At 44.2% G+C, this 24,488-nt stretch overlaps 1 protein-coding gene across 5 annotated transcripts in view; it reads left to right on the forward strand.

The window, feature by feature from the left end:
- Positions 1-24,488, forward strand: part of slc4a11 (solute carrier family 4 member 11) — a 94,926-nt gene that overhangs the window by 37,658 nt on the left and 32,780 nt on the right. For 3 of the 5 annotated variants that reach the window (XM_076748456.1, XM_076748458.1, XM_076748457.1), the window contains exons 2-5: positions 3,115-3,165; positions 6,695-6,811; positions 16,181-16,224; positions 20,487-20,715. In XM_076748456.1, coding sequence (XP_076604571.1) covers positions 3,115-3,165; positions 6,695-6,811; positions 16,181-16,224; positions 20,487-20,715 — 441 coding nt within the window. The remainder of the gene's footprint in view (positions 1-3,114; positions 3,166-6,694; positions 6,812-16,180; positions 16,225-20,486; positions 20,716-24,488) is intronic. The other 2 variants (XM_076748460.1, XM_076748459.1) reach the window with 1 other exon arrangement.

Below are 24,488 nucleotides of genomic sequence, written 5' to 3' on the forward strand. Positions count from 1 at the left end.
CCCCCGCCCCCCCAGCCCACAATGCCTCAGTAACCTTCAAAGTCCCCCCCCCCTTCCGTGCCATCCTCATGCTGCATGCGTCCACAGGGCCGCGTGACAAACACTCTGAAATTCCCTCTGTGTGTGTATTGGTGCTGGAGCTCTTCACCAGATTAAGTTTAATTCCAAAATGAGATATCCACCATTTTAAAAACGCTGCGCCCGACCGTTACCAAATGATTTCTTGGCTGGAAGCAAAACTCACTGTGGATTATCGCTGAATGTGCGAGCGAAGTCGAGACCTTTGCTCATGAAAAGAGTGTGTATTGCATATGATCGCCGCCTGTTAACATTTCTTTCACCTAATGAATGTGTGCGGATGAAGCCTTTGCGTTTGGCTGATAAGAATTCCCCCTGAAGGGAATTCTTCTTCTTCTTCACCTCCTGGATGAACTGCAGGCTCGCCCAGCTTGTGCTCACTCTTGCTCAGAGAGTCTTTGACAGCTGCGGCCCCGTCAGGAGGGAAGGTTTCCCCAAACAACACGGGCGAATTTTCACTGTTTACCAGCTTTTTTTTTCTCTGCTGCTGAATTTACACAAATCTGATCAGGCTGAGACGAGTCAGACGGTTTTTCCCTTTTAGGTTGTTTGAACTGTTTTTGCAAAGTTCAAGTCAATCAGAGCAACAGTTTGAACAACGTGCTCAAATGTCTCAGCAGCAGCAAGTTTGGTGCTCCATTAGTCATTTCAATCATGTTTGTTCAGAGGCGTTTAAAATGCACACAGAATTTAGTTTATCACCACATTCAGGGTCAGGGGCAGTAACGCGTTGCTGTAATTAATCTATTGCAGTCACGATCACTGAAATTTAAATGGGCTCGTCACTTTTGTCTTGACGACTGCAGACAAATGCAGCCTCAGGTCAGGTGACCTCATGGTGGCGCAAGACTTCCTCTTCATCGTGGTCGATTTAAGTGTTTCTAATATAAATGGAAGAAACTTCATCAAATCCAATCATTCATTAACCACTGCAGCAAAGTTTGGTCAGTCCAGCATCCTGTGGTTGTTTTCTACCAAATCCAACTGTCCAATCAGGACAGTACAGGTGTGGTTCGCAGGTAGGAACTCAAGTTGTTGCTGCCCTCTGCTGGTCAGGAGTCTTAATAACTCCAGTCACCGCAGTGATAATGTGAACAATGAGAGATAAAATTGTTGTCCCACGCTGAGCCACAGCAACACCACAATAATAGAACTGCATGTACGTTAATGAGAGAGTCGACGTGGACTTTTAAATGAAACTCAGCGGTTACTTTGCCAAGTAAGTAATTACTTTTATATTCAGCAATTGGTAAAATAATTCAGTTACTTTTAGGAGAAGTAACTAGTGAGTCCAAGTATTTACTGATTTTCAGTAACTTGAACAATACCTCCAACTTTACTTAGTGCAGTACCGCTGAACTTACGGTGAGAGGATCAAAAGTGCAGCGTGACCTTTCCCTCACCTCAGCCAAGTCACTCTGTACCCAACGTTAACCAAATGTAAACCACAGGAAATGCTTTGTGATGGTTCTGGAAGGCGGAACAAAAACCAAAAAACCAATGCTGTTGTTTGGAGAAACAGCATTCATCTTAACAACGACTGTGAGATAACCAACTGGCTGCTGTCGTTGCTAACAGCTCGCTATTCAGGACACGGCTATTTGGCAGTTTGGGATCAGGCTATTTCCAGGAACAAAAGCGCTCAATCCAAAAGTTATATCACTGATATTTGAAATGTTACTAAACATCACATTAAGATTTTTTTTTTTTTCACGTTTGCAAGTTCCTGAACAGCACAACCAAACTCATTTCCCCATTTATAAAATGTCACCCCACAAGGTAACAAGGCGTCATGTGGTGTCGCTGTTATGTGACGTCACTGCATCGGTCGCCTCTCTCCAGCTCCTGTTTGTCCCGTCACACGCAGAGTGTCTTTCTCAGAGGCCTTCATTAGAGCTGTTTGTTTGGCTGCGTGCTTGTAGTTGATGCCTTCATGCGGGATCCGCTCACTGTTTGACTGTCTGCTATGATGCCATCTGACGTGCAAACCTTTCACCCTGTCGGTTTGTAGAAATCCAAACCAGTTCCACGGTCGAACTCTTTTTAGGGACCAACTCCCCCGTGTTGACGTCCATGCCGTTAGGTCGGCACATAAAAAGGGGGAAGGGAAGAAACACAAGGCAGGACCTGCTGTTTTCCTTCACTGGTTTATTAGTGTGTCTCTGGGGAAGGCATGAAACAGACCAGCATCCAGGGTGATTCAAGATTTGCTGAAAACAGCCGAACCACAGAGACCTTTTAATCGTTCATGGTCTGAAAGCCTCATTTCGCACACTTCTGCTGGAGTTTAGCCAAACAAAACGGCAAACTTAGAAGACTTTGCTGGAATCTAACATGTCTCTGTCTCATTTGTTCTTGAATGTCCCGTCACGAGGGACCGAGGGCGAGCTGTACCCAGCATGCCGTTCGGCCGTGTGATAAACACACCCTGTACATCCCACTTCATTTTCATATAGAGCAGGTCTGCAACATCCTCTTTAATTTACAAAGATCGGGCAATTCCCTCATGAGCAAACACTTGGCGACGGCGGCGAGGAAGAACTTTTAACAGGCAGAAGGAAACAGACGCCGGCTCTAGGTGGGCGGCCATCTGCCTCAGCTGGGTGGGTTCAGAGAGAGAGACGGAGAGAGATGCACAGCAACAACAATAGAAAATCTCAAGAGCTCCCACTCGACACTTCGCTTCCTCAGGTCCTCAGAAATACACCCACCGAGTGCGAAGTGGATCGGACGAACAGCTGTCCAGACGATGGACAGACAGACAGACAGACTTACGAGTTACTTCCTGAATCGTGACATGTTTGACATTTGAATGCACAGGTCTTTCCCTCCTGAACCTCAGCACTAAATGACCAACGGAGGTCGGATAATGGCTCGTGTCTGAATTTGCAATCATCTCCCATCCCAGCAATTTCTGTGTAAAAATAATAACAGAAAGTCTGATTCCAGGATGAAAAAGGCTCCCTGCAGCCTGTTACTGTTGCCCAGTTTCACCTCAGTGATTACTGTCTTTCTCTGTTTTGCTCTCTTCTGCAGAGGCGCCTCCCTCTGGGATGTCCAAGAATGGATACTTCTTTCAAGAAATGGGTGAGTCTGAGCCTCCACCAGGACGTATGGATGCGCATTACATTTTCAGCTTGAGCCAGTTGTCAGAGATGGAAAACAAAGCAGCCAATAATAAGAGATTGATGAGCTGTGAGTGTGTGATCCTCTCATCATGATGGCAGAAGAAGTAGAGGGATTTTTTTTATTGAATGTTTCAAATAACGTGCGATGTACAGTATGAAAGATGTGAATTAACGGCTGGAGCTGCAGGACAGACACAGGAAGCTCTCCCAGCTCTCACACTTCACTGCATTTGGATATAAATAATGAACTTTGCTCCGGCTGTTATGATAACGGCAGTTTCATTACCTTCAAGCCAAGGAGAGGCGCCCAATTAGTATGTGCAGCACAAGCAGTCGGGACAGAATATGCTTGCATTGGATCTCCCTGCCTCCCGCAGCCAATTATTCCCCTCCTGCAACACACCGATTCACTCAGCAGATTCACAGAGGGCCCCCTGCTGCAGATGAACACAGCCGTGTTTATTAGGCAACCCTTCATCTGGATATAAACGCTATTACATTATTGTTGGCACGTAAGCATTATCCACCACCGTCATCTCAGAGGCTCGTCACTGAAGGGTGGTCTGGAAATCGAACGCTCTTCAAAATCTGGTTGTCCAGGTGCCTTCTTGTGTTCTCCATCAGTAGATAAGTCACCAACATATATCAGCTGGTAGTCTGCTTGGCAAGCAGCTGTGAGTGACTGAATCTGATTATGGCTGCACATTTTTGGGTGAAATCACACAAAAAAAACCACAATGGAAAACATGCAATGTGTGCAGAGCGGGGAAATATTGGATTTCAGGGCTTAATTCAGGGAGGGAATCATTGAGCAGAGGTGGTAAGCCACGCGGACCCTGACCCGTCTTATGGTGGGATCTTTTTAAGTCGTATATAATCAAACAGCCGCGCTCAATATTTGGAAATATGACCTCAGCTCTCAGGATAAAATGATGAAGTGATGACATTTGATATCCAAAAGCTCAAAGGTCAGCTTCACCGTGACATGTGACATAAACACTTTTCAGGCTTTGTTCAGCGCCGTCACTCCGGAGCAGAAGGCAGATTGTGACCATAATTCACATTTGCTCCGATTCTGATACTTGGTGGCTCTAATCTTGGACGATGTGTGTGAAGCGTCCACGTTTGAGACTCTGCAGCTTGTTTGCAGCATCCGTATTTGAAGCGTTGTCGTCCACCGCGAGCTGATTGGTTGAGCTGATGTTGATCTTCGGGGGATTGTCGTGGTATCATGTGATGAATCTCGATCAGTCCTCTCAGAACACAAAGCATGAAAGTTTCAAACGTCTCTAATGATGCAAACATGGCGTGGTGCTTCTGTGCGTCGCAGCTCCGAACACGTCTCCGAGGCTGCTGCAGAAGGCTGCACACCGTTTGAAGGAAACACATCAATCATTCAGTGCTTTCGTATCAAACAGCCCTCGTTCCTTCTGCATGTTGCATGTTTGTATTGACGGGTCACAGATGCTGAGCTTGGCTTCACGTGCAGCTCGTCTCAATGCAAATGCTGCAGAATTGACTCAATTTATTGTCCGATTGACATTGTGAAAAGAATCCAGATTGTGACTTTCAGTACAGCCGGCCCCAGTTCTGAATGGTGAATTGCATATTTGGAGTTTAATAGCAAACATAAACAGATTAACGTCAGTAAGTAATGAGCATTTAAAAACTTTTCCCAGAATTGATAGCGGTGCTTCTTGGCGTAAAGCCGTCGATCTGCTCCTCCTGCTCTGCAGCCGCTGTTCCCTGCCAAGGTGATTTGAAAGTCAGAGCCCAGCCGGTGAGTCTGAGGCACAGAGGGATGCAGGCAAGGCGACGACACAGCGAGGTTCAAATAATGTCAAGTGCTGAGGGATGATCCTGATGCAAGACAAACTGAATGAACTGAAATTGGGGCCCCCTCACAGATAAGGTCAGCAGATAAAGAGCACGAGCACGAGATATTGTTCCCGTCGCATCAAGCCGATCGCTGGGTGATATTTGGGAGCCCACTAGTTACTGTAGGATGGGATTTAAGGGGCTGCTGTGTCAGGGGGAGAGGATGGGATGAGTCATACAAACAGGCTCCAGGCTGGGTCCTGTGATGCTTTCCACCAGACAAAATCCTGTTCATTACACTCCAAGAAAACCTGCAAGAACCTGTCTACCTGCTGATTCATGGAATACGTCATGTCAAAACAACCACTGACCGGCCTGATTCCTGCCATTTTCTTTTAGCCGTTTCACGTTGTAGGTTTTTAGATCTCCTCTGCTCACAGATATCCATGCATTATGCATTATGTGTAGAGATATATACACGCGTTAGCATCTTAAATATACACTAAAAACACGTCTTACAGAATACAGAACACAACATGGTGGATAGTTGTACAGTAAACATCCACCAGTAAATAACACAGTGACAGTGTAAGACACAGCAGCTGTAATCCACAGTAAATAACAGAATGATCAAGCATATCTTTCATTTTGTTTTCTGCAGGCTGCTCCTGTTATTGCGCTCTCTTGCTCTTTTACTGACACATTTAATCGCACGTAGATCTCTGCGAACATGCTTTTATTAGTTTCTGACACTGATACCAGATCAAAATCTGACCTATTATCAGGCATAAAGAGCTGAGAAATGATGAAACCACTCAGCTCTCATATATGTGACGATTTCATGGTTTTCTCCCGTGAAACTGAAGATCTCTGGCTTTTCGACTGCTGGTCAGACAAACAGGCTCTGGTAGCTTGTGATGGGCATTTCTGCTATTTGCTCACCTTTAATAGACCAAATGATTAACTGATGAATTGAGAAGTAAGTAGATCAACAGACCTGGTTTTGACTTTACGTACAATACACTGCTGGTAGGAGAAGGAAGCTGCAGTGAAATCTGAGTCTGTGTTTGACAAGCGAGCCTCCTCGCGACATCCTTCAGGTGACACTAAGACAATATTTGCATTTAATTCTGAGGCTTTTTTGTTTTAAGCACCAGATGTTTGTGACGGTGTCAGGACGGTTCGCCGACTGTCAGATAAGCTGTCACGGAAAAGCATAATTTCTTGTAATAATCTTTTGTGCCTGTCTTAACTTTTGGTAAGCACTGTTCTGACAGGATGTTACTAAAAGTGTCGAGTAAAGGGAGTTTTTATTTCTCTGTTGTCTTTGTGTTTATTTAAGAATACGGTTAAAATCCCCTTCTCATAAAACTTCACTCTTTATTAATTGAATTTTTATTGTTTTGTTGAAAATTACTTTTAGCCACCCAGAAAACACTGAAGTGTACCTACTTTATTTACTTTGACATGTAGAAAAGCATCATTTCGTTGTCTTTTGTCCTAAAAGTCGAGCTGACTGGTAAAAAAACAGACAGTAAGTGAAGTGACCTGTTGAATTCCCGAACTTGCCGGCTGCCACGGCTGATGATGATAATAATAAAAGTGAGTTTGCTGCCCTGCCTGGTAGCCGGTGAGGTCCAGGAGGTGACCCTGTGCTGTTGTGTCCCCAGAGCAGCGGGAGGTGGAGCAGGAGGAGGGCAGCGAGGGCCGAGAGGAGGGACAAGACTCGCCGATCGCCTGCGGAGATGACATCCACCTCTATGACAACCAGATCAGCCCTGGGCCAGGTCAGTACACTGAGAGAGAGAGGGCAGCGGGGTTAGAGTGTGTGGTGGAGATAAAGGAGGAAGAGGAGGAGAACAGCTGGAGAAAGAGACTGAAGACAGGGAGGAGAAGCAAGTGATGAGATAAAGGACGATGATGAAGAGGCTGAGACATGTTATGGTTTCTGTCTGAGTAAACTTGTGACTCAATAAAAGTTAGCACCAACGGGGCCTTGTGTATGTTTAAAGTGGTGTATTCAAAACAGAGTGTTAAGTTGCAGTTTAAGGCGCCTATAATCACTATTTTTATATTCAAAATGGACCAAATAACTCCTTACATGAGAAAATCTACTTCCCAGGAGCTGGTGGAGACCAAAAACAGAGCTGAAAACGCCCAGTAACTCATCAGATTCCAGGTCTTGCTGCGTGAATATCTTGTACCATGTGCTTCCACTCGTTTCTTACCCAGCTCAGTCATCTGTCTCTTAATCAGAGAGAATCAAGCCTGTTCCCGGCGTTTTCCATCCAAACGATTCCTTCATGAGCAGATAAAAAACCACAGCTCCCATTAAAACGCTCAAGCACGGCAGCATGGGTTCTTATTTCACCGTCCGTATCCATAAAATTCACCAAAAGTGCTCCTGTAAAGTCATTTTTTCTAATCTCTCACTCGTAATCTCCGCTGTCTGAAAGCTTGTACGTGCAGACAGACTGTCCTTTTGTGAAGCTTTGATGTTTTATTTGAAATGTTGTCCATTGAAATATTAATTAAACAAAAAACGTCCTTATCTGAAAACATTAAGTGAGCGGCACGGCTTGCTGTTGAGTAAGGTTCAGGTCCACGGCTGGAGCTTTAGTTTTTACCGTTGTTACGATGTCAGTGGGACTCTGAATGAGGTTTTCTTATTTCTGGAGCAGAAGCAGGAAGTTCCAGCTGCACTTCAGCTCTGCAGACAGAAATCCCTCATGTTCATTAGCCAGTATCACGCTGCATGTTGAGGGGTGCGACCTCTGACTGGTTCTCGCTTTAATGGACCAGTGTGTGGGATTCAGTGGGATCTATGGGAAGAAACGGAATACAATATTCATAAGTCTGTTGTCATTAGTGTGTAACACCAGCTCCAAAACAGCTGGGAGGCTGTTTAAAACTTCATGTCTACACACAGCCTTTGGTGTTTTTACGTTGAAGTCGAGGCCACTGTGGCTTCTCCTGCACTCTTTGAAGGGGGTGAGGGGGGTATTCAGCTGGTTGCAGTCTGCTGCCTCACCACTAGATCCCACTAATTCCTTCACACTGGTCCTTCAAGTGGAAATGATGTGTCACAAGATAAAAAAAAAAAAACTGGCTCGCTGCCTCTCTGGGAACACGCTTCTTCCAGTCAATAACCTCATCTGCAACTGTGTGATCAATATCTTTTTTTTTTTTTTTTTTCTTTTTTTTGGACGTTTCACATCATAACATGAGGCAAATTCTTCAAAGGCAGCGTGCATCTCTTCAAGGCTCCTTCAGGAGGAAATCAAAAGAAAAACGTGCAGAAAATCCTCAAACTTTGAAGTCGTTCCTGTGGAATCCAGCGGTCTGGTGGGGTCTGCGTCCATCCACCGCCGGATGGCAGGTGTTGACTTGACAGACAGCTCCTCAGCTGCAGGTGCAGATGATTTTGACCCCATCACCAGGAACCCCACGAGTCAACAGGTTACCGTTGCCACGGTAACAGTCCCAGGTGCACCACGGGGATAGAGGGAAAGGGAGAGAGATGTGACAGGTGACCATGTCGCTCGGGCTGATCCTCCATACATAGTAACACTCAAGGCATCTGACAAGAGGGCTGCAAGCTGGGAACAAGTTAGAGGAAGGACACAGCAGAGAAAAGTCCGTCTCTCGAGTTGGACAGGTGAGCGTCAGGAGAGCGTAAAACACGAGAGTGACACAGTGTAAACCGTCATCGCAGGACAGTCAACTAACTGTGGATTTGTGTAACGGGGATGAGGACACACTCACTGTGTTTGGACTGCACCGTGTTTGAGGTCTTTGGACCAACAATATAGGAATTTAACTCTTTAGTCAAGTTTGTGCGTCCCCTCTCAGGGTTTCCAGACCTGCTGGAGTCCCCGAACTGTTTGGTTACAGCTGAGTTTAATCACTGTACAGACAGACTCGTAATGCTGCTGGATCACAAGATCTAAACTTTTCTAAGATTACTGAACTTTTCTTCAGCTTTGTTTCAAATCATCTCCACCATCGACAAACCAAACATGTTGTCAGAGCTGCAGAGGTGGAGCCTTCCCAACGCGATCATGCACAGTCTTTAGCTTTGGCAGAGGTGTATTGATCTAATCATTGCTTAAAGAAGTAAAACTGATCAACTTTCTCTGGCTTTGGCAATTTGTACTGTCGCTACTACTTCTGTTAGTGCTTGTACTGCTGCTAATGTCACTGCTACTACAACTCCAAGCAGTACTGCTTCTGAGAGAGACGAGTTCAGGCTAATGTTAGTCAGCACAATGCACTTTATTCATTTTTGTTCAGATGTTAATGGACTTCACTGTAATATCACAACATGGAGTGAAATAATTCTCATTCTGGAATAATTAGTCCGACATACTTTTCTTGTCTTGTAGGAGCCCGTGCGCATGTTTATTTTAGTGAATATGCATGCAGTTAAAACATTAAATAGGACAAAATTTGAATCCTGGAAAAGAAGAAACATCGATGCAAAAAAGCATTTAACCACCCAAAAAAACAGCCAGAAATATTAGAAGGGTATTAACTGTTCAGCAAAAACTCTGACGGTAGATGAATTAGATCATCTCGTGCTATATAATCACATATCACTCTCCCCTAATCGTAAGCCACTGATTCACACCCCTGGCGTTAGCTTGAGCCGAGCCCCTAAACCTGGCAGTGTTTTACTCCGCTCGTCTCCCTCTGTGCAGCTGTAATATGTTCAATTCTCACTGCTGTCATCCGGCAGAATTCTCACCCGCAGGTGCAGAGCGTTTGTCATGCCCAGCAGTGTCTGTTCCCAGATTTTCAGTGCATTATTCATTGACAGTGCAGCTGAATGTTGATTAGAGTGGTTTGTTTTTATTCCTGCTTCCTCCCCCTGAGTCCACTTGTCACATACATTTGATCCCGGTGTCGTTAGCTGTTTGCGTGCCTGCTTCTGCTTTTAATTTATGTCACTAATTATTAGGTTATTTTATTATTCCACATCAGCAGGCCGCTGTGGAAGATGTCCTCCATATCAAATCAATGTAAGACTCTGAACAGGACTTTTAATCACATCCTGTCTGGCTACATAAGCAGCAGTTGGAAAAAGCAAATAGCGTAGTGATTACATCAGACCCAGAGACAGCAGCTCCTACCTAAATCTAATTTCAAAAACATCTCTCTGATATAATTAATGAATTTCTCTCCGTATATTTAACAGTGGCTGCTTTCATGAGAAAACGGCCATGCTTTGGATGCTTTTACCATTCTGCTCTATAATACTGTCCCTGGTTTCTGGGACAGTATTCAGTCTTGACCTTTACGATATTGTGCCTGTTGGATATTTGCACCATACTAAAGATATGTTTTATAATGGCTTCCAACCTTTGAGTTATTTAAAGAGCATTTTTTAATTTAATGTCCCAAATATGAGCAAATAAGTGCTGCAGTAATCTTGTTTTTACCACAGCGTCGTCATCATCCGGAGGAAAAATCCATCTTCGAAGCACAGTCCCTCCTTGTGTGCTCCTCTGTCTTAGTTCACATAGATAAAGAGAACATTTTTCACTCATGTCTTCTGTGCAGTCCATGTTAAAAATATTAGTCTATTCCTTGAATCGTCAGAACTTCTAATGATAAAGTGGATCACAGCAGCTACGAGTTTGTCTCTGAGAAACAACGGCAACACACAGAAGATGAGGCGATGTTTGTCACCACTGTCAGAATAAAGGAGAAATGGTGACAGCTTCAATAAGTTAAGACAGAAAATATGATTTGTAACTTCAGTAGTAAATGATCCATTCCCAGTAAAACACTTTGGAGCAGCTATTGGCAACGTGTCATGCATCCCCAGGTTCATTTTGATTGTTTGTTTTTTCTCTGGTTTTGTTTTTTAGTGCAGCTGAAACGCTCAAAAAAATCTCTCTAAAAGTGCTGAATGACAAGTTTTGGTGGCAGGACCATTTAGAAAAAGGTTGTCTCCAGACTGAAACTGTTTGTCTTGCTGACTTTCAGCCATAATTCAAGCAGAGATCCATTATGAACAGGAAAATGTCCAGCAGATCCACAGTAAAGCAGTGGAGCCACAACATGGACATGGGCAATGTTGAGGGCTGGACACTTAATTGAGATCCAAATTTGCAATATGGCCAAGTGCAACGTGAAATATATCACAACACATCCTGAGAACTGCAGCTTTGTGCTGCAGAGATGCTCTGGTCTTACTGGGTAATGATGGATTTTGCTCTTTCTTGACATGCACAGACACCATCGTCATGTGAGGCTGAAGAGCCAGTAACACATTCTGCTCAGACCTGGTGTATATGTGGAATCAGAGATCAAACTAAGTGATTGATGGCAGTTATTCAAACGAGTGCAGAAGATTAGAAACTGAAGAGCTTGCTGGAAATGTTGTCAGCTGGTAAGGAGGTCGTCTTTTTTTGTTTTTTTATCATTGTGACATGATCCCGTCTAATCTTCTCTCCAGAGAACTTTGCTGTAAAGTTGTCAAACGCTCTCCATAAAAAGAATTGATTTCATGATTATATTTCTGTCAGTGCTGGGCTCAGTTCCATTTCTGTTCAGTCATTTTGGCTGAATACTGAAGAGGAAAAGGCATGAGGAAGGTCAGGCGTCTTTCACACTGGAGACATGGGATCAAGGCTTTGACCAAGGTCGTTACTTGACCTTTATGTCCCTACGAAGCGGTCTTCATTAAATACAGTTTACTCAGAGAACTCGAAGTAAAACTAACAATAAAAAAGGTTTTAAAAGTTGTATTTAATTTTTTACCATTGAAGGATTTCATGATTTGAGGTCATGAAATCTGTAGTAAATGAAATATGGAGCTATCAGCATCTCCAGATCCTTCAACCTTGGATTGTTGGGTTTTCTTGGCTGAGAAACCTCTTCAATGGTGCATGGAGGTCAGTGACAGTGCCTGTGGAGTTGCAGGTCATGGATGGTGGTTCCCATTTTTGAGAAGCGGGGACCAGAGTTCATGCTCCATTTACTGGGGTATCACGGTGCTCAGCCTCGTTGGGAATGCCTACCCCAGGGTGCTGGGTGCAGGAAAGGAGGCTGTAATCAGTCGGTGAACCTCAGATTCAGGAGGAGCCAGGCCAATTCCGTGCTGGTCGTAGAACAGTGGTAAAGCTCTTTATTGGAGGTGGTCAGTGAGATTGGCCATCCAGTTTACATGTGTTTGGTGTTCTTGGAAAAAGCTTATGATGGTGCTCCCAGTGAGTCTCGTGGGGTTGTACAGAGGGCTGCTATGAGCCGTTTATAACCAGACGAGGGGGTTCAGTTTGGGGACCTCAACTACTTTGCAGATGATATGATTCTGTTGGCTTCATCAGATTTTCATCATGACAGCTTGACCTTCAGCATGTCAGGATGAGCACCCTCAAGTTGGAAGCCATGGTTCATGGAGTTTGCGAGTGAGTTGTGAGATGAGTGAGATTAAAGTGGAGCATGAGAGTGACAGGTGGTTTGGTTGTGGTGTCAACAGTAAAGCAGGCTTTGTATGCGTCCTTTGTGGTGAAGAGGGAGCTAAGCCAGAAGGTAAAAGGAAAGGACCTCACCTGTGAGGTTTGGGTGATGACCACAAGAATGAGATCATGGATCCAAGCAGCCGAAATGAGTTTCCTCCGGAGGATGGCTGGGCACACCGTAGAGATAAGGTGAAGAGCTGCTGCGTCTTCATGGTGAGAGGATCCAGATGAGGTGGTTCAAGCATCTGATCAGGATACCTCATGGGGGCCTTCCTTTGTTGGTTTTCTGGGCATGTCCAACTGGTAGGAGACACTGGGGCAGGCCCAGAAGACACTGGAGAGATTATAAATCCCATCTGGATGGGGAAATCCTCGGGAGCTGGAAAACACTGCGGGGGAGAGGGACGTCTGGACTGCCTTCCTTTGCCTGCTGCCACCGTGACCCAGCCCCAGACAAGTGCCAGGAAATGGATGGATGGAGTCCTGGAAAAGGGTCGGTGCCTTTGCTTGAGACAACTCTGTATTGGTCTGATCCTAAGGGGTTTATACACCCAGTGATAATTCAGTGTTTCTTAACCACATGAAGGTAAGGTAAGATAATGATAAGCAGATCTGTTGATTTAAAAACAAGGGTAGGCATAGAACATCAAAGTGTATTTTCATACAAAATACTGTGTGGTGGTGATAAACAGCCTGAGAGTAACAGCTGCCCGAGAGGCCGATTTCTAAAATATGAATATATTTGCAAGGACATGTGTTTGCTGAGGACAAGTTTTTTCACCAGGGCTTGTAACAGTGCCTCTGAAATGAATTAGTTTGTACCAGCAAATTTGGAAGACTTATTTTTTTTCCCCCATTCTTTCTTAAATAGACATTGGTCAAATTTTTATTTTAATGATTGTGAGTTTTCATGAGGGCCTGCAGTCAATGTGTTGGTTTTACACTTCATACAGCTCTTCACTGACCTCGACTCTGCCTGGGTGTGATTTAACCTTGATGAGGAATGTTACAGGATAAAAGTACTGTGGAACTGTTGTTCATAGACAGGTGCACTGGCTTATAGGGCTGCATCAATTACAGTATTCTCTCCCAGTACCGATTCTGATACCTCAGCTCACCGATTTTTAATCCGACACCAGTGCACTCTTTTTCCCAAATCTGCAGCATGTACAACGCGCGGTGTAGAACTCCTGATCCCATATTTTAATGCAGGGTAACATGAGGCCACGGATTAATGTGGTGGTGGAGTCGACAGTGCACCATGACAATGACTGTACAGTGACTGAGAGCACAAACATTGACTGTTATGACAATGACAAGAAAATGCATTTAACCCCTCAGTGATCCCACCCAGAGAGGAACAATGGGAATGAATTTATTAACAGACAGTAGAGTCCATCAAAGGTACATGTGCATCTCTAGCAAACGCGAAAATACCTGATACAATAAAACTAAACCTTTCGCCATCTGCAGAGATGTTTGTCCATTAATGTGAAACAAAATTCACGTCTATAATTTAATTTCCTTCCTAAAAACCTTAGATATTCAACATTTTACATACAACATATAAATGAACATGGGCTGGATTCACCTCTGGAAGATGAAATTCCCTTAAAACGGTCAATATCAGCCCAATATCGGCCTGATTGGTGCATCCCTGCTGCTTATGCTGACTGCACCAAATGAAATGACCTGGGAGATAGTTGGTAAATATATTCTTAGTATTCAGATTGGTGTTTTGATACCAATTAAAATGAGCATTTCTTGACACTACGAAACCAATTTCTTTTTATCAAACACATATTTGAAATGCATGTACTGTTTCAAACACACTGCCCAGCCTCGGCCCAAGGACAATGGAGCCTGCTCGCATGCGAGATTTCTCCCATCACACAGTAATTCAGCCATTCTCAGTCACCACCTTGCAGCCCTTAATGACTAAAATAATACAACACTCCACTCTGAAATTACTCAACACTTGTGGCTGGCTGACTATAATCAAAGGTTGTAGTGCCACATTGATCAAATAAGGAACCAAGTAGGGATACAAGCCCGTGTCACATTTTAACACTTCCTCTCCCTAATCCCTAAACCCTGAAATTCTGCTGGATTACTTTAATCCACCCACTATATTGAGACATACAGAGGCCATTAGAAGGAGGTGATCATTGGGGAAGAGGTAATCTTATATGAATATGTGAATATCTCCTTATGGCTGCAGCCTGACAGCAATTAGAGCTGCAGCTCCCTCTTCCCTCTGGGAGCAGATAAGCCCAGCCGTGTGCTTTTTGATTGTGAGGCTTTGATGAACCAAATCCACTGCACACGACACGTGCCCCCCGCCATAGTCTCATCACAGAGGTAGGGGCTGGGGCGCTCTTTCTTCCTCCACTGCCTGCAGGGTTTTATGATGGCAAGGTGTTTGGTGTGGCAATCAAAGCCCCCCTCCCCCCCCTCGTCCTGCAGACTGACACTCAAACACCTTCACTTGTGGCTGGATTATTGATATTATGATATGCTGGCGCTTTCCTGAGGCTTATTGGCTTGTTAACGGGGGGTTTTCTTGCTTTTCCGTTGCTGGAGGGAGGAGTTAAGCACTGATTGATTTCCAGACGGAGCCGACACAGTGCATCACATGGAGCAGAGGAGGAAAGCCCATGGTAACCTAATAACGTCCTCCCCACAGTAAACGGCGATAACTGCGTTATGTAACGCGGTGGCGGACTGTTTTATGAGAGTCAGCAGGGTACTGACAGTCTGCTAGTTAAGGGACTGAAGTGCGTTGAAAACCTCGTTCCCTCGGTTCGTCCCCGTATTGTTTTCTAACATAAAAGGTTTTTCCTCCTTTCCCGACTCTGGGAAAATCCGGACCTTTGTGCTTTATCTGAGCGCTCGCCTCAGCTCCACAGACGTGTGTATTAAAGCCTTATCAGCAGAGAACTTCCAATCCTTGTTCAATGAGAGCATTTAGAGACTTGCCTCTTGACATTTTCATCACTACTAGAAAAAAAGGGTCTCAGGCTTCTTTTCTTTACTGGCTGAGTGGTTGTTACTTGTGATCTTTATTTCAGAATTCAGTAGCGCGTCCTCCGTTGCTTTTACATGCAAATACAGAACATTATAATTTCCGTGTCACTACAGATTTGCATTAAAACATTGAGCATTTTCACTTGTAATATTCCGATTCAACCAAAGCTGAGGACACAGGGAGTCCTTGTGGTGCAGGGTCTCGAGGTGCTGACTGTGAACTGCAAGTCATGTCATTCCCAGCTCACCTGTGTTAACCTCAGCTCACCATTAAAGGCCTGAAACACCTTAAAAATGGTTGTCACACCAAAGCGTACAGGGCTGGACAGTCATTTTTAGATTTGGTTACCAGGATGGCAACCAGGTATTAGACCCATCCGAAAATCAATGCTGTGCACTACTCAATATGTCTACTGTTGTCATTGTACTATTGATGTATATCATGCCAAGCGACGTTACATTTTTGTTGTACTTGTGCTTAAATTGAAGCAGAGACCTTCGAGCTGTGCGGCAACAGTGTTGCCACTGAACCACCGTGCCACCAATGATCTGGGTTCAGTACCTCGTACACTATGTTGTTATGTGACACGACATTGACATGACACATGTTTTATTGTGGTCCACTCTGAATGTCTAATTGTACCTCTTGTTCTTCCTCAGATGCTGACGACTCTGGCTGTGTGTTACTGAACACATCAAGACGGGTAGGCATAAATATTCATTCATTAAATGTAACGCAGTATTAAAGTGAATTCTGGCAGTCAAAGACCTTGGCACATCACTCGATCGTGTCTGCAGACGTCAATACAGTTCAGCTCAATTCACAATCACTCAAAAATGGAAATTCGCTCATTCGTTTCATTCAGCATTTATTTAAATCTTGATCATCAAGGGTTTGCCCGTAATGTTTTAATGTATGTTGTAAAGTCTTCCAAGTTTGCGCAGCACGAAAACTAAAAGCAGATTCGTAAAATTCAGTGTTAGCGTCGGGATTGGAGCTTTAGCCGACCGTTTGAACGGGTCAAATAATGAGCAGTTTAATAAGGAAGTGATGAATGACGGCATGTTACCATTAAGGGCTTTTTAAATCAATAGATTTAGGCTTCAGATACAAAACTCTACATCTCAAATCTGAGAGGATAGATCACACAAAGAGGCTGCAAAAGAAATGTTTTCATCACAGCAGCAAAACAGCTCAAACATTGACTTTCACTCATTTTTACTTTCATTCACCCGACACTAGTTTTCCCACAGATGGCTGCTGCCTTCTTATACGTTTATTGTACGTGAAAACACAGAAATGATTTTTGGTGGAAGTGGAAGTGATTAAGACTAGAAACCGGAAAGATTTTTTTTGTCCTCAGCAGTAGCTTATTCTTAGCTTCATTACATCTCAGGATGTCCTAATCAAGATTGTTCTGTCTGTCTGTGTAATCCCATACCGAGTCCTAGTCTACGACTTCTATTTCCATACATAGTGTAATAGCCCACAGCTGCATGTGCACTGTTGAAGTACACTGATGTTCGTAAAACCAATCCAATTTATGTAAGATATGCTTGACAGCTGAATAGCTCTGCTGTCACAGTGAATATCTGCTGTGAAGCTGCTGTCTGCTGCTGTTCATCTCCTCATGCCGCTTCGCCGTTGGCTCGCTCATTCTGCTCCATGTTACGAGTTGGTTCTCGTGTTTCAGCAGAGGCGTCGTGTTGATACCTATACAACAGCTGGTGCACCCAGACTGTGCTGAGTTAAGGCAGAGCACCGCAATTTGATCAGCCTTAATGAATCTGTTAAAATATGCCTGAAACATGCTGATATGGATCTCACAGAAAGGCTCAGGAACTCCCAGTGGTATCAGTATTGTTTGCTGATGCAGGGCATTTTAGGATAATTTGGCAAAACGTGTCTGATAGCATTGCCTGTCTGATGGTCGTATGGGTTTGTTATCTTAAATCTGTGCGGATGAACACTCTGCATTGTGGGGAAAAAGTCTTGATTCAGATTTGCAGATTTCCATTACAAACAAACATCAAAGCAGCTGAATTCGATTGATTGTCCATCCAGAAGAGGGGCCACTCACGCAACTCGAGCCATCATTTTATGCTTTATTGTATCGCACACACTGAATTACAGACATATAAAGTGATGAAACAATAAAATAAAATGAAATGAAGGTCAAATAAATCCCAAACACGATAAAAGCTACAGAAGAATAATTAAATGGATCACTTAGAGTCAATGTGAATTAACTGTCTGCGACTTCTTAGCTAAAAAGCTATAATTTACAGTTTCATTTAAAACTGTTTGCAGAGCTCCTCACATCCTCTCACTGACTGCCAAAGCAAGAGTCTGAAAGAGGCCGAACATCATCAGAGGAAAATATCAAAGTAACATATCAGACACTCGAGCCTCAATCAGTAAGTTGAGTGATTCAAAAACCAATAGTGGTATTTCTAAAGTCTGATCTCAGTGACAGGACTTCTAAACAGGTGTAACGTCCTCTGCCTCTGGACTTGACCGGCACACCTGCTGCTGCATTTGAGAGCATCTGCATTTCAAGGCTTTCCAGGGCAGATCAGACAAGAGAGAATTACAGTAATCAAGGCTGCGAGTGAAGGAGCGCAGACGTCTGCCTGACAGAGAAACCAATATCGTATTCAAATCCAGAAACTTCAAACTCAAGTCTGCGTCTGTCTGCGGGCGCCGTCTTCTCTCTCAGCCGCAGCACGTCCCGAGGAACCCGTGAGATGACGTGATCCATGCGCTGAACCGATTCATCAATAGGACTAATACGAGTGTGTCACATGGAGCTGCAGCTGTCTATTATCTGCATAGTGTAGCTTTGTAAATCAATGCCGGGGTCCCTGAGTATGTTTCCCGGTGGGAGCATATAAAGGCTGAACAACACGAGTGAGCATGAAAGCCAGACAAGATGAGATGTTGTAGTGTGCAGTTGGAATATAAATCGCCTCGAACGTTACTGCTAAAGGAAATCATTCGCATTTTGAAAAAAATGGCCAGAAAAGCCAAACATGACCAAAGCTCTTAAAAACTCCTGCTTTGATGCCAGCGAGCACTTTGTAGGTTCACGTTTCTAAAAGCAGGGGGAGCATTAACGGACTCCCGTGTGTACGCCGAGCCGTCTCTCGCGCTGGAGATAAATGGATGTTTCTCGACCTCCACAGTTCAAGGAGTTTAAAGCAGCGCCCAGAGGGCATGAGTTCAGACTGGTGGCCAGGGCTGTCAGGAGTTAGACTTCCTCGGTACAGGCCTGTCAGAGATTTCGGTTTGTTGTGCCTCGTCCCTGCCAACAGCTTGCCTGCTTCTTTCCACTAATCTCCCCATTCTGTATTACATTTCTATTTGTTTGCGCTCTCCTTCTGTTTTTTCTTTAAATCAATTTCACATGGTCACATCCTCACTTCCCCTGCCAAGAACTTTGTAGTGCATCTGTTTGTTTGCGCTGGTCCATAAATAGAATTCATTTTGATATGGTTGTGTTTCTGCTTCAGCTGCACACTTTTTTTTTTTTTTATGAACAATTCATCAAATTCAGTTCAAAGGACGAAAACAGATGAATTCGGTTTATTCTTAACCTTTTAATCTCTTAACCCGAGGTGAAAGAAGACCTAAGTCCTGACTTATTCACGCAAACAAAACAAAATCAAAGTTATTTATAGAGGTTTCTACACAAATAACTCCAAAGACTCGAGACGTGGACTTTCTGCTCGGTGCTTGTTTTATTTTGAAAAGAACAGCAGGGAGCCCATTCATCTTCACAATGTCTGTCAATCACATGATCGATGAAATCGAGGACTGGTGGGAGTCTGGGCTCTTAATCGAGCTGTGTTCGTCTTTCGGTCCATTTGTGTGTCTCTCAGGTGATTCTCAGACACCGCTGGTCCAATTTTGATGAACTTTCGAGAGGTGAAGTCTCTGCAGAGTCCTGCTTTTTGAAACACCTCACTGTTGGGCTCAGAGGGGAGGGCGTGGAGCCTTACCTTAAGGTCAAACTCTAGGACGCTTGTGGTGTAGGCCAATCTGTGAGGGGCTCACTTACAAGTGTGAAATCCAAATGCTTTTTTTGGTTCTCATGGATCTAAGATTCACTTCCAATCAACCTACTGAACAACACTAAGGAACCTAAAATCTAGCACTGGTCATTTTGACAGCCTGGTTCCAGACCCCTGACTCTGCAGCCACATCTCCAGTTCCGGTTCAGCAGTTCATGTGGGGCTGGAGTCGTGCCAACTGACACCTGCTCCTTCTGTTTTGAGAAACAATTGAGCCATCACAGCTTTGTAGCCGTGACTGGGAAGGTTGACATCTTCCTGCTTAGCTTGTGACAGAAGCTACACACCTACATCGATACAGTAGAATAGTCATGACAGCGGTGACAAAGGTCTCAGCTGCCAGTTGACTGAGCAGACTGTATGTTTTTATTACTTTACTTATTATTACTTATAGCTACAGCATGTAAAATACCGCTCCAGTTGTATTAACAAGGTCACAGAGTATCAAAGCTCAAACTGCAAGACAACCAACCACAACTTCTGACCTCGAGATGCATCCAGTCGTCTAACAGCCAGATCCTTGACTGAATTAATCAAGTATTGAGATTCCCCTCAAACTACAATCAAATGATCTTTTATCCAGGTCATGGTACCCTCTAAGTGCTTTCCTCAGGCAACCGGACTTGCTTGTGGTTCTAGAAGATGTTTCACCTCTCATCCAGGCGTCTGTAGTTCTAACGGACTGGTGGGAAGTCCAGGGCATTTATCCTTGAAACTACAACCAAGTCCAGCTGCCTTTGGAAAGCACTCAGAAGAAACATATGGAGCCTTTAGGTTCTGCAGAACCGAGGGTAGATGCATTTATTCCAGTCTTTATCACATTGATTGGCCTGATCAACACAAAATGTTCAGTAATATTCAGAAATTTGAAAGGATTCGATATTTTCCACAGTATGTGAAGCTGATGAACTTCGAGGAGGAAGTTCGGGCACACCGGGACCTGGATGGCTTTCTGGCGAGGGCCACTATCCTGCTGGACGAGACGGCTGCCTCCCTGGACGACGTCCTGAAGAGAATGCTGCACCACGTGGGCCAGGACAGCCACTCCTCCGAGCCCCACTGCAACTTCGAGGAGGTGATGAGCATGCTTTTCACAGACGCTGGAGCTCAGGAGGTCAACGGTAAGCGGAGAACCGCCTGTGTGAAAACACAGTCACAAACGCACAAAACACAGTAAGACTGAGGACTCGTACCACCCCAAAACATACGACACCTGACCCAAAAACATCTGTTGTCTGCACATGTCAACACCTACCTGAAAAAGCGCTTCACCCCAGGCTCAGGAGCAGGATTGTCAGATAGACTCGAGAATGGTTCAAGAAGCTTTTAAGACCCAAAGCAAAGTTTGTGATGTTTGACTCGAGTCTGTTCATTTGCCCCACGGCTTTTTTAAGTGGACACAAATAGAGCTCAGCGCGCTGAATCCTGTTGGCAGCCATTTACATGTGCAGACATCAAACGTTTCCCAGGAAAATTGCCAAGTGGTTATCGTACACATTGATGCACAAGCATAAGATGCACATATCCTTTTCATTGACCACAGTCACGGAGAGTAAAATCTGTGTTTCTTCCATTCGTGGTCAAGCAGTAGTTCAGTGTCTTTGAGATGATTGAAAAGGTTTGAGGTTCGTTTTATTTTCACATTTCAGGAGTAAAAAGTGGTCTTGCCAGCACACACACGCACCTGAAAAGCTTGGCTTTATTGTACCCAAAAGTGTAAGATATGCATAAAGTTTTCTGCCCACCTCACTCTCCTCTAATGCATAAATTCATGTCTGAAACGTACCGTAGTTTCCAGGGGTTTGGTGCCCATTTGTCGGCTTACAGATCCCTGTCACATTAGTTCAGTCCCTCCAGCACAGGTCCTTTTGGCTGAGTAGCAAAGCCTCTTGGTTAAGGCGAATCTCCTCAGCCCATTAGAGCAGGAGAAATCCGCCTTCTTACATAACAGTATGTAGCCATTGTTGAAGCCTCACTGTGCTGCGAGCTGCACCGAACACCGCCGTCACAAAAGTAATTATTCAGCAAATCAAACGATGTCACCAAGAATTGAAGAAAAGCTCTATTTTTTTTTTCAGTACATTAATTTCGCCTGGCTGTAAAATGTTTGTGGAAGGATTAATGATGCTGTGAAGACGCAGGACAAACATGAGGGGCTTTCTTCCCACTGTAAGAGCATGTGGAGGTAATGGTAGTGTTAGGGCTGCCTGTCATGTACTCCGTGTCCAGTGTTTTCCCGTCTGGCTGGGCTGGTGTCCGCCGTTGTTGATGGTTAGTCAGAGGTGGGTGGTGTGTGACGCTCACCCTGCACAGCCGCCTCTGACAGATCTGCGAGGTGATAATTGACTTCTGTCATCGATCACTCACTTAGCTTTTCAAATGGCTCTCTGAGACTCTCAAGCTGTGGTGGCTGCTGCTACTTGACTGTGTCTCTCTCAGAATACCCCACAAAGAGGCAAAGGCTGCCATCTTAACAAAAAGGCTTCCTGCGCAGGTCTGAGCTCTCTGAAAATCAATTTGAGCTTTCAGGGGTTTAACAGAAGTTTGAAATTGCATAAAGCAACACAGAAAAATAAGGAAAATATTCAGTGATTATGTAAAAGAATCTACAGCCATAGTTAGAGTTGGTAACAAAACCAATGTCTGCACAAAATACCATGTCGCCTGTGTGCATTTTTCACATAGAAATGTCTTAAATATTAGCATAAATCTGCTGATGTGAAAGCAGTCAGTCAAGTGTGCATTTTTATATTTTTGTTTTGTTCTGAAACACAGGTCATCACTCATGGCTGCAGCGGAGGGAATAAACTAAGGATGATGAGGATTGGCTGATTGCACAGAGGATGATGTAACTGTGTACTGTAGCTATTAGCATACAGAGCTACAGAATGAGCAGAAAACATATGAAGAAACCAGTTCAGACCTTCAAATGTGCATTCAGAGCACGAGAAACGGTCTGTTTTTCCGGCAGTCTGCGCATTTCACTTACCTGTGACTCTTCAATTTCAATTTGGTACTCTTAATTATTTCATAAGAATATGCACCACTTCAAAAGGTCGATTTCTCATTTTGAAATCCTTCTCGTCAGTATCTTGTTTTGCAATGAGTCATAGTTCACTCAGAGTAAGAATCCCCACGTCGCATGTAGGACTGCTAAATTAAAATGACGAACATTCGCGCACGAAACGCTCACGTCGCTGCTGTGGGGGAAAAAATATCTCCGAGGGAGGAACAAAGGCTCTTCCAGGGGGAATACATTCATATTGCACCTAAGTATGTTATCAACGGGACATATCTCTTCAGGTATTAATTTCTGCCATATCTACGTTCAGCGTGCCGCGGCGGGGTGATACGGCTGGCGAGCGGACCAGCTCATTTGGAGTGTAATACTGTACAGCTGTGAGATAAAGAGAACAGGGTGAGATTATAACAGGCACAGAAAGAACAGAGAATTACAGAAATGAAAAAGATGAAAGCCCACAGAGATAATTAGTCCTGCTCCAACTTGTACAGCCGAGTTGATTTTTAGAGGCCAACTTGTGCTGTTGTGTTTTTTTTCTCGCTCGCTTCCCTCTCGGGATTCGGCGATGGAGCACAATGCACAACGAACAGCAGTGCTGATGACGCAACGCATTGATAATTAGATCTCCTCAGCCACGACTCCAAACACCAAACCTGCCTCCGCTGATTAAAAATAACACTTCATCCTTTAAGATTGTCCCTTAATGATTATAGGATGCTGAATGTGACGGCAGCGCTTACAATAGTGATGAGCGCCTGTCTCAGAATGACTAATTGTCAATATTTTGAGTAATGATGTATTGTATAATTGTATTTTCCTCTGCGATGCTGCTCGCAGCCACTGTGCTCGGTGCGCTGTGCGCCGCTGATTGTGTGCCCTATTTGTGATGACTGTACCATCATTTCTCCCTAAATTGCTGTCACCTTTGATCGATCTCGCCGGCTCTCCACTTCGCCTGGATTTGCATAATCCTCCTGTGTCATTCTTTTTATTTTTATTATTTTTTTCATTCGCCAGCTCAAATCAAACCAAGGGAAAAAACGGTCACGTAGTCATGATTTTCGAGCTGCAGAGGTGAAGCTGGGATGCACATGTCGTAAGAAAACATGCACACAGGCTTTTCTGCAGCCCGTGAGTCTCATGAAATCCCCTACAACATGTTCGATGAGTTCAGAAATGCATTAAAGCAGGATAATCATGACTTATATGTGTTTCTACCTCGTGCACATACGTGTTTATTTCCTGCATGCACTGTAAATACTGAAGATAGAATTTCCTCTGCTCAACAGGAAAGGTGCTTTGTATTTTTGAATCAGCCGACTCTGCGTCTGTGTTATAATAATATGTCTCTCCAGGCCGGCGGCGTGACTTTTCACTGTGAAAATCCCTCTAACAGTCTGCAGCAATGATCAGAATACTAAATTGGGACCATTAATTCAAGCTCTTCACATGAAAAATGGTGGCCGCACATGTCATTTTTCTCACCGTGATCTCTTCATTGACGTCTTTGGGTTTCTTTGCACTTGCTGCAGACATAACCGCTATCAGTGATAAAATCCAATTTTTGGTAATAGCCAGTAGACGGTAATCAAGATAAGATCTCTCTGTGCCCAACAAAGAGGAGACATTGAGGGATTTTCTCTGGAAAATGATATTTAATATGCATGAGGTAAAGGAGGGCAGGAAATGAAGCTTCTGTTCAGCAGAGATATTTATGTGCGTGCCTGTTCTCCACAAAGTGTGTCTGTAAGTGTGCGTGCGGAGTGTTATTGTCGGTATGTTGGTGTAAAATCTAAGAAACTGCTCGCCTGTTGATCAGAAAAGGTGACTGAACTGTCTCTCCTCTCGGTTTTTCTCCCTCCTCCTTCTCTC

Source organism: Chaetodon auriga, chromosome 14 (assembly GCF_051107435.1).
Source record: "Chaetodon auriga isolate fChaAug3 chromosome 14, fChaAug3.hap1, whole genome shotgun sequence".
Taxonomy (NCBI): domain Eukaryota; kingdom Metazoa; phylum Chordata; class Actinopteri; order Chaetodontiformes; family Chaetodontidae; genus Chaetodon; species Chaetodon auriga.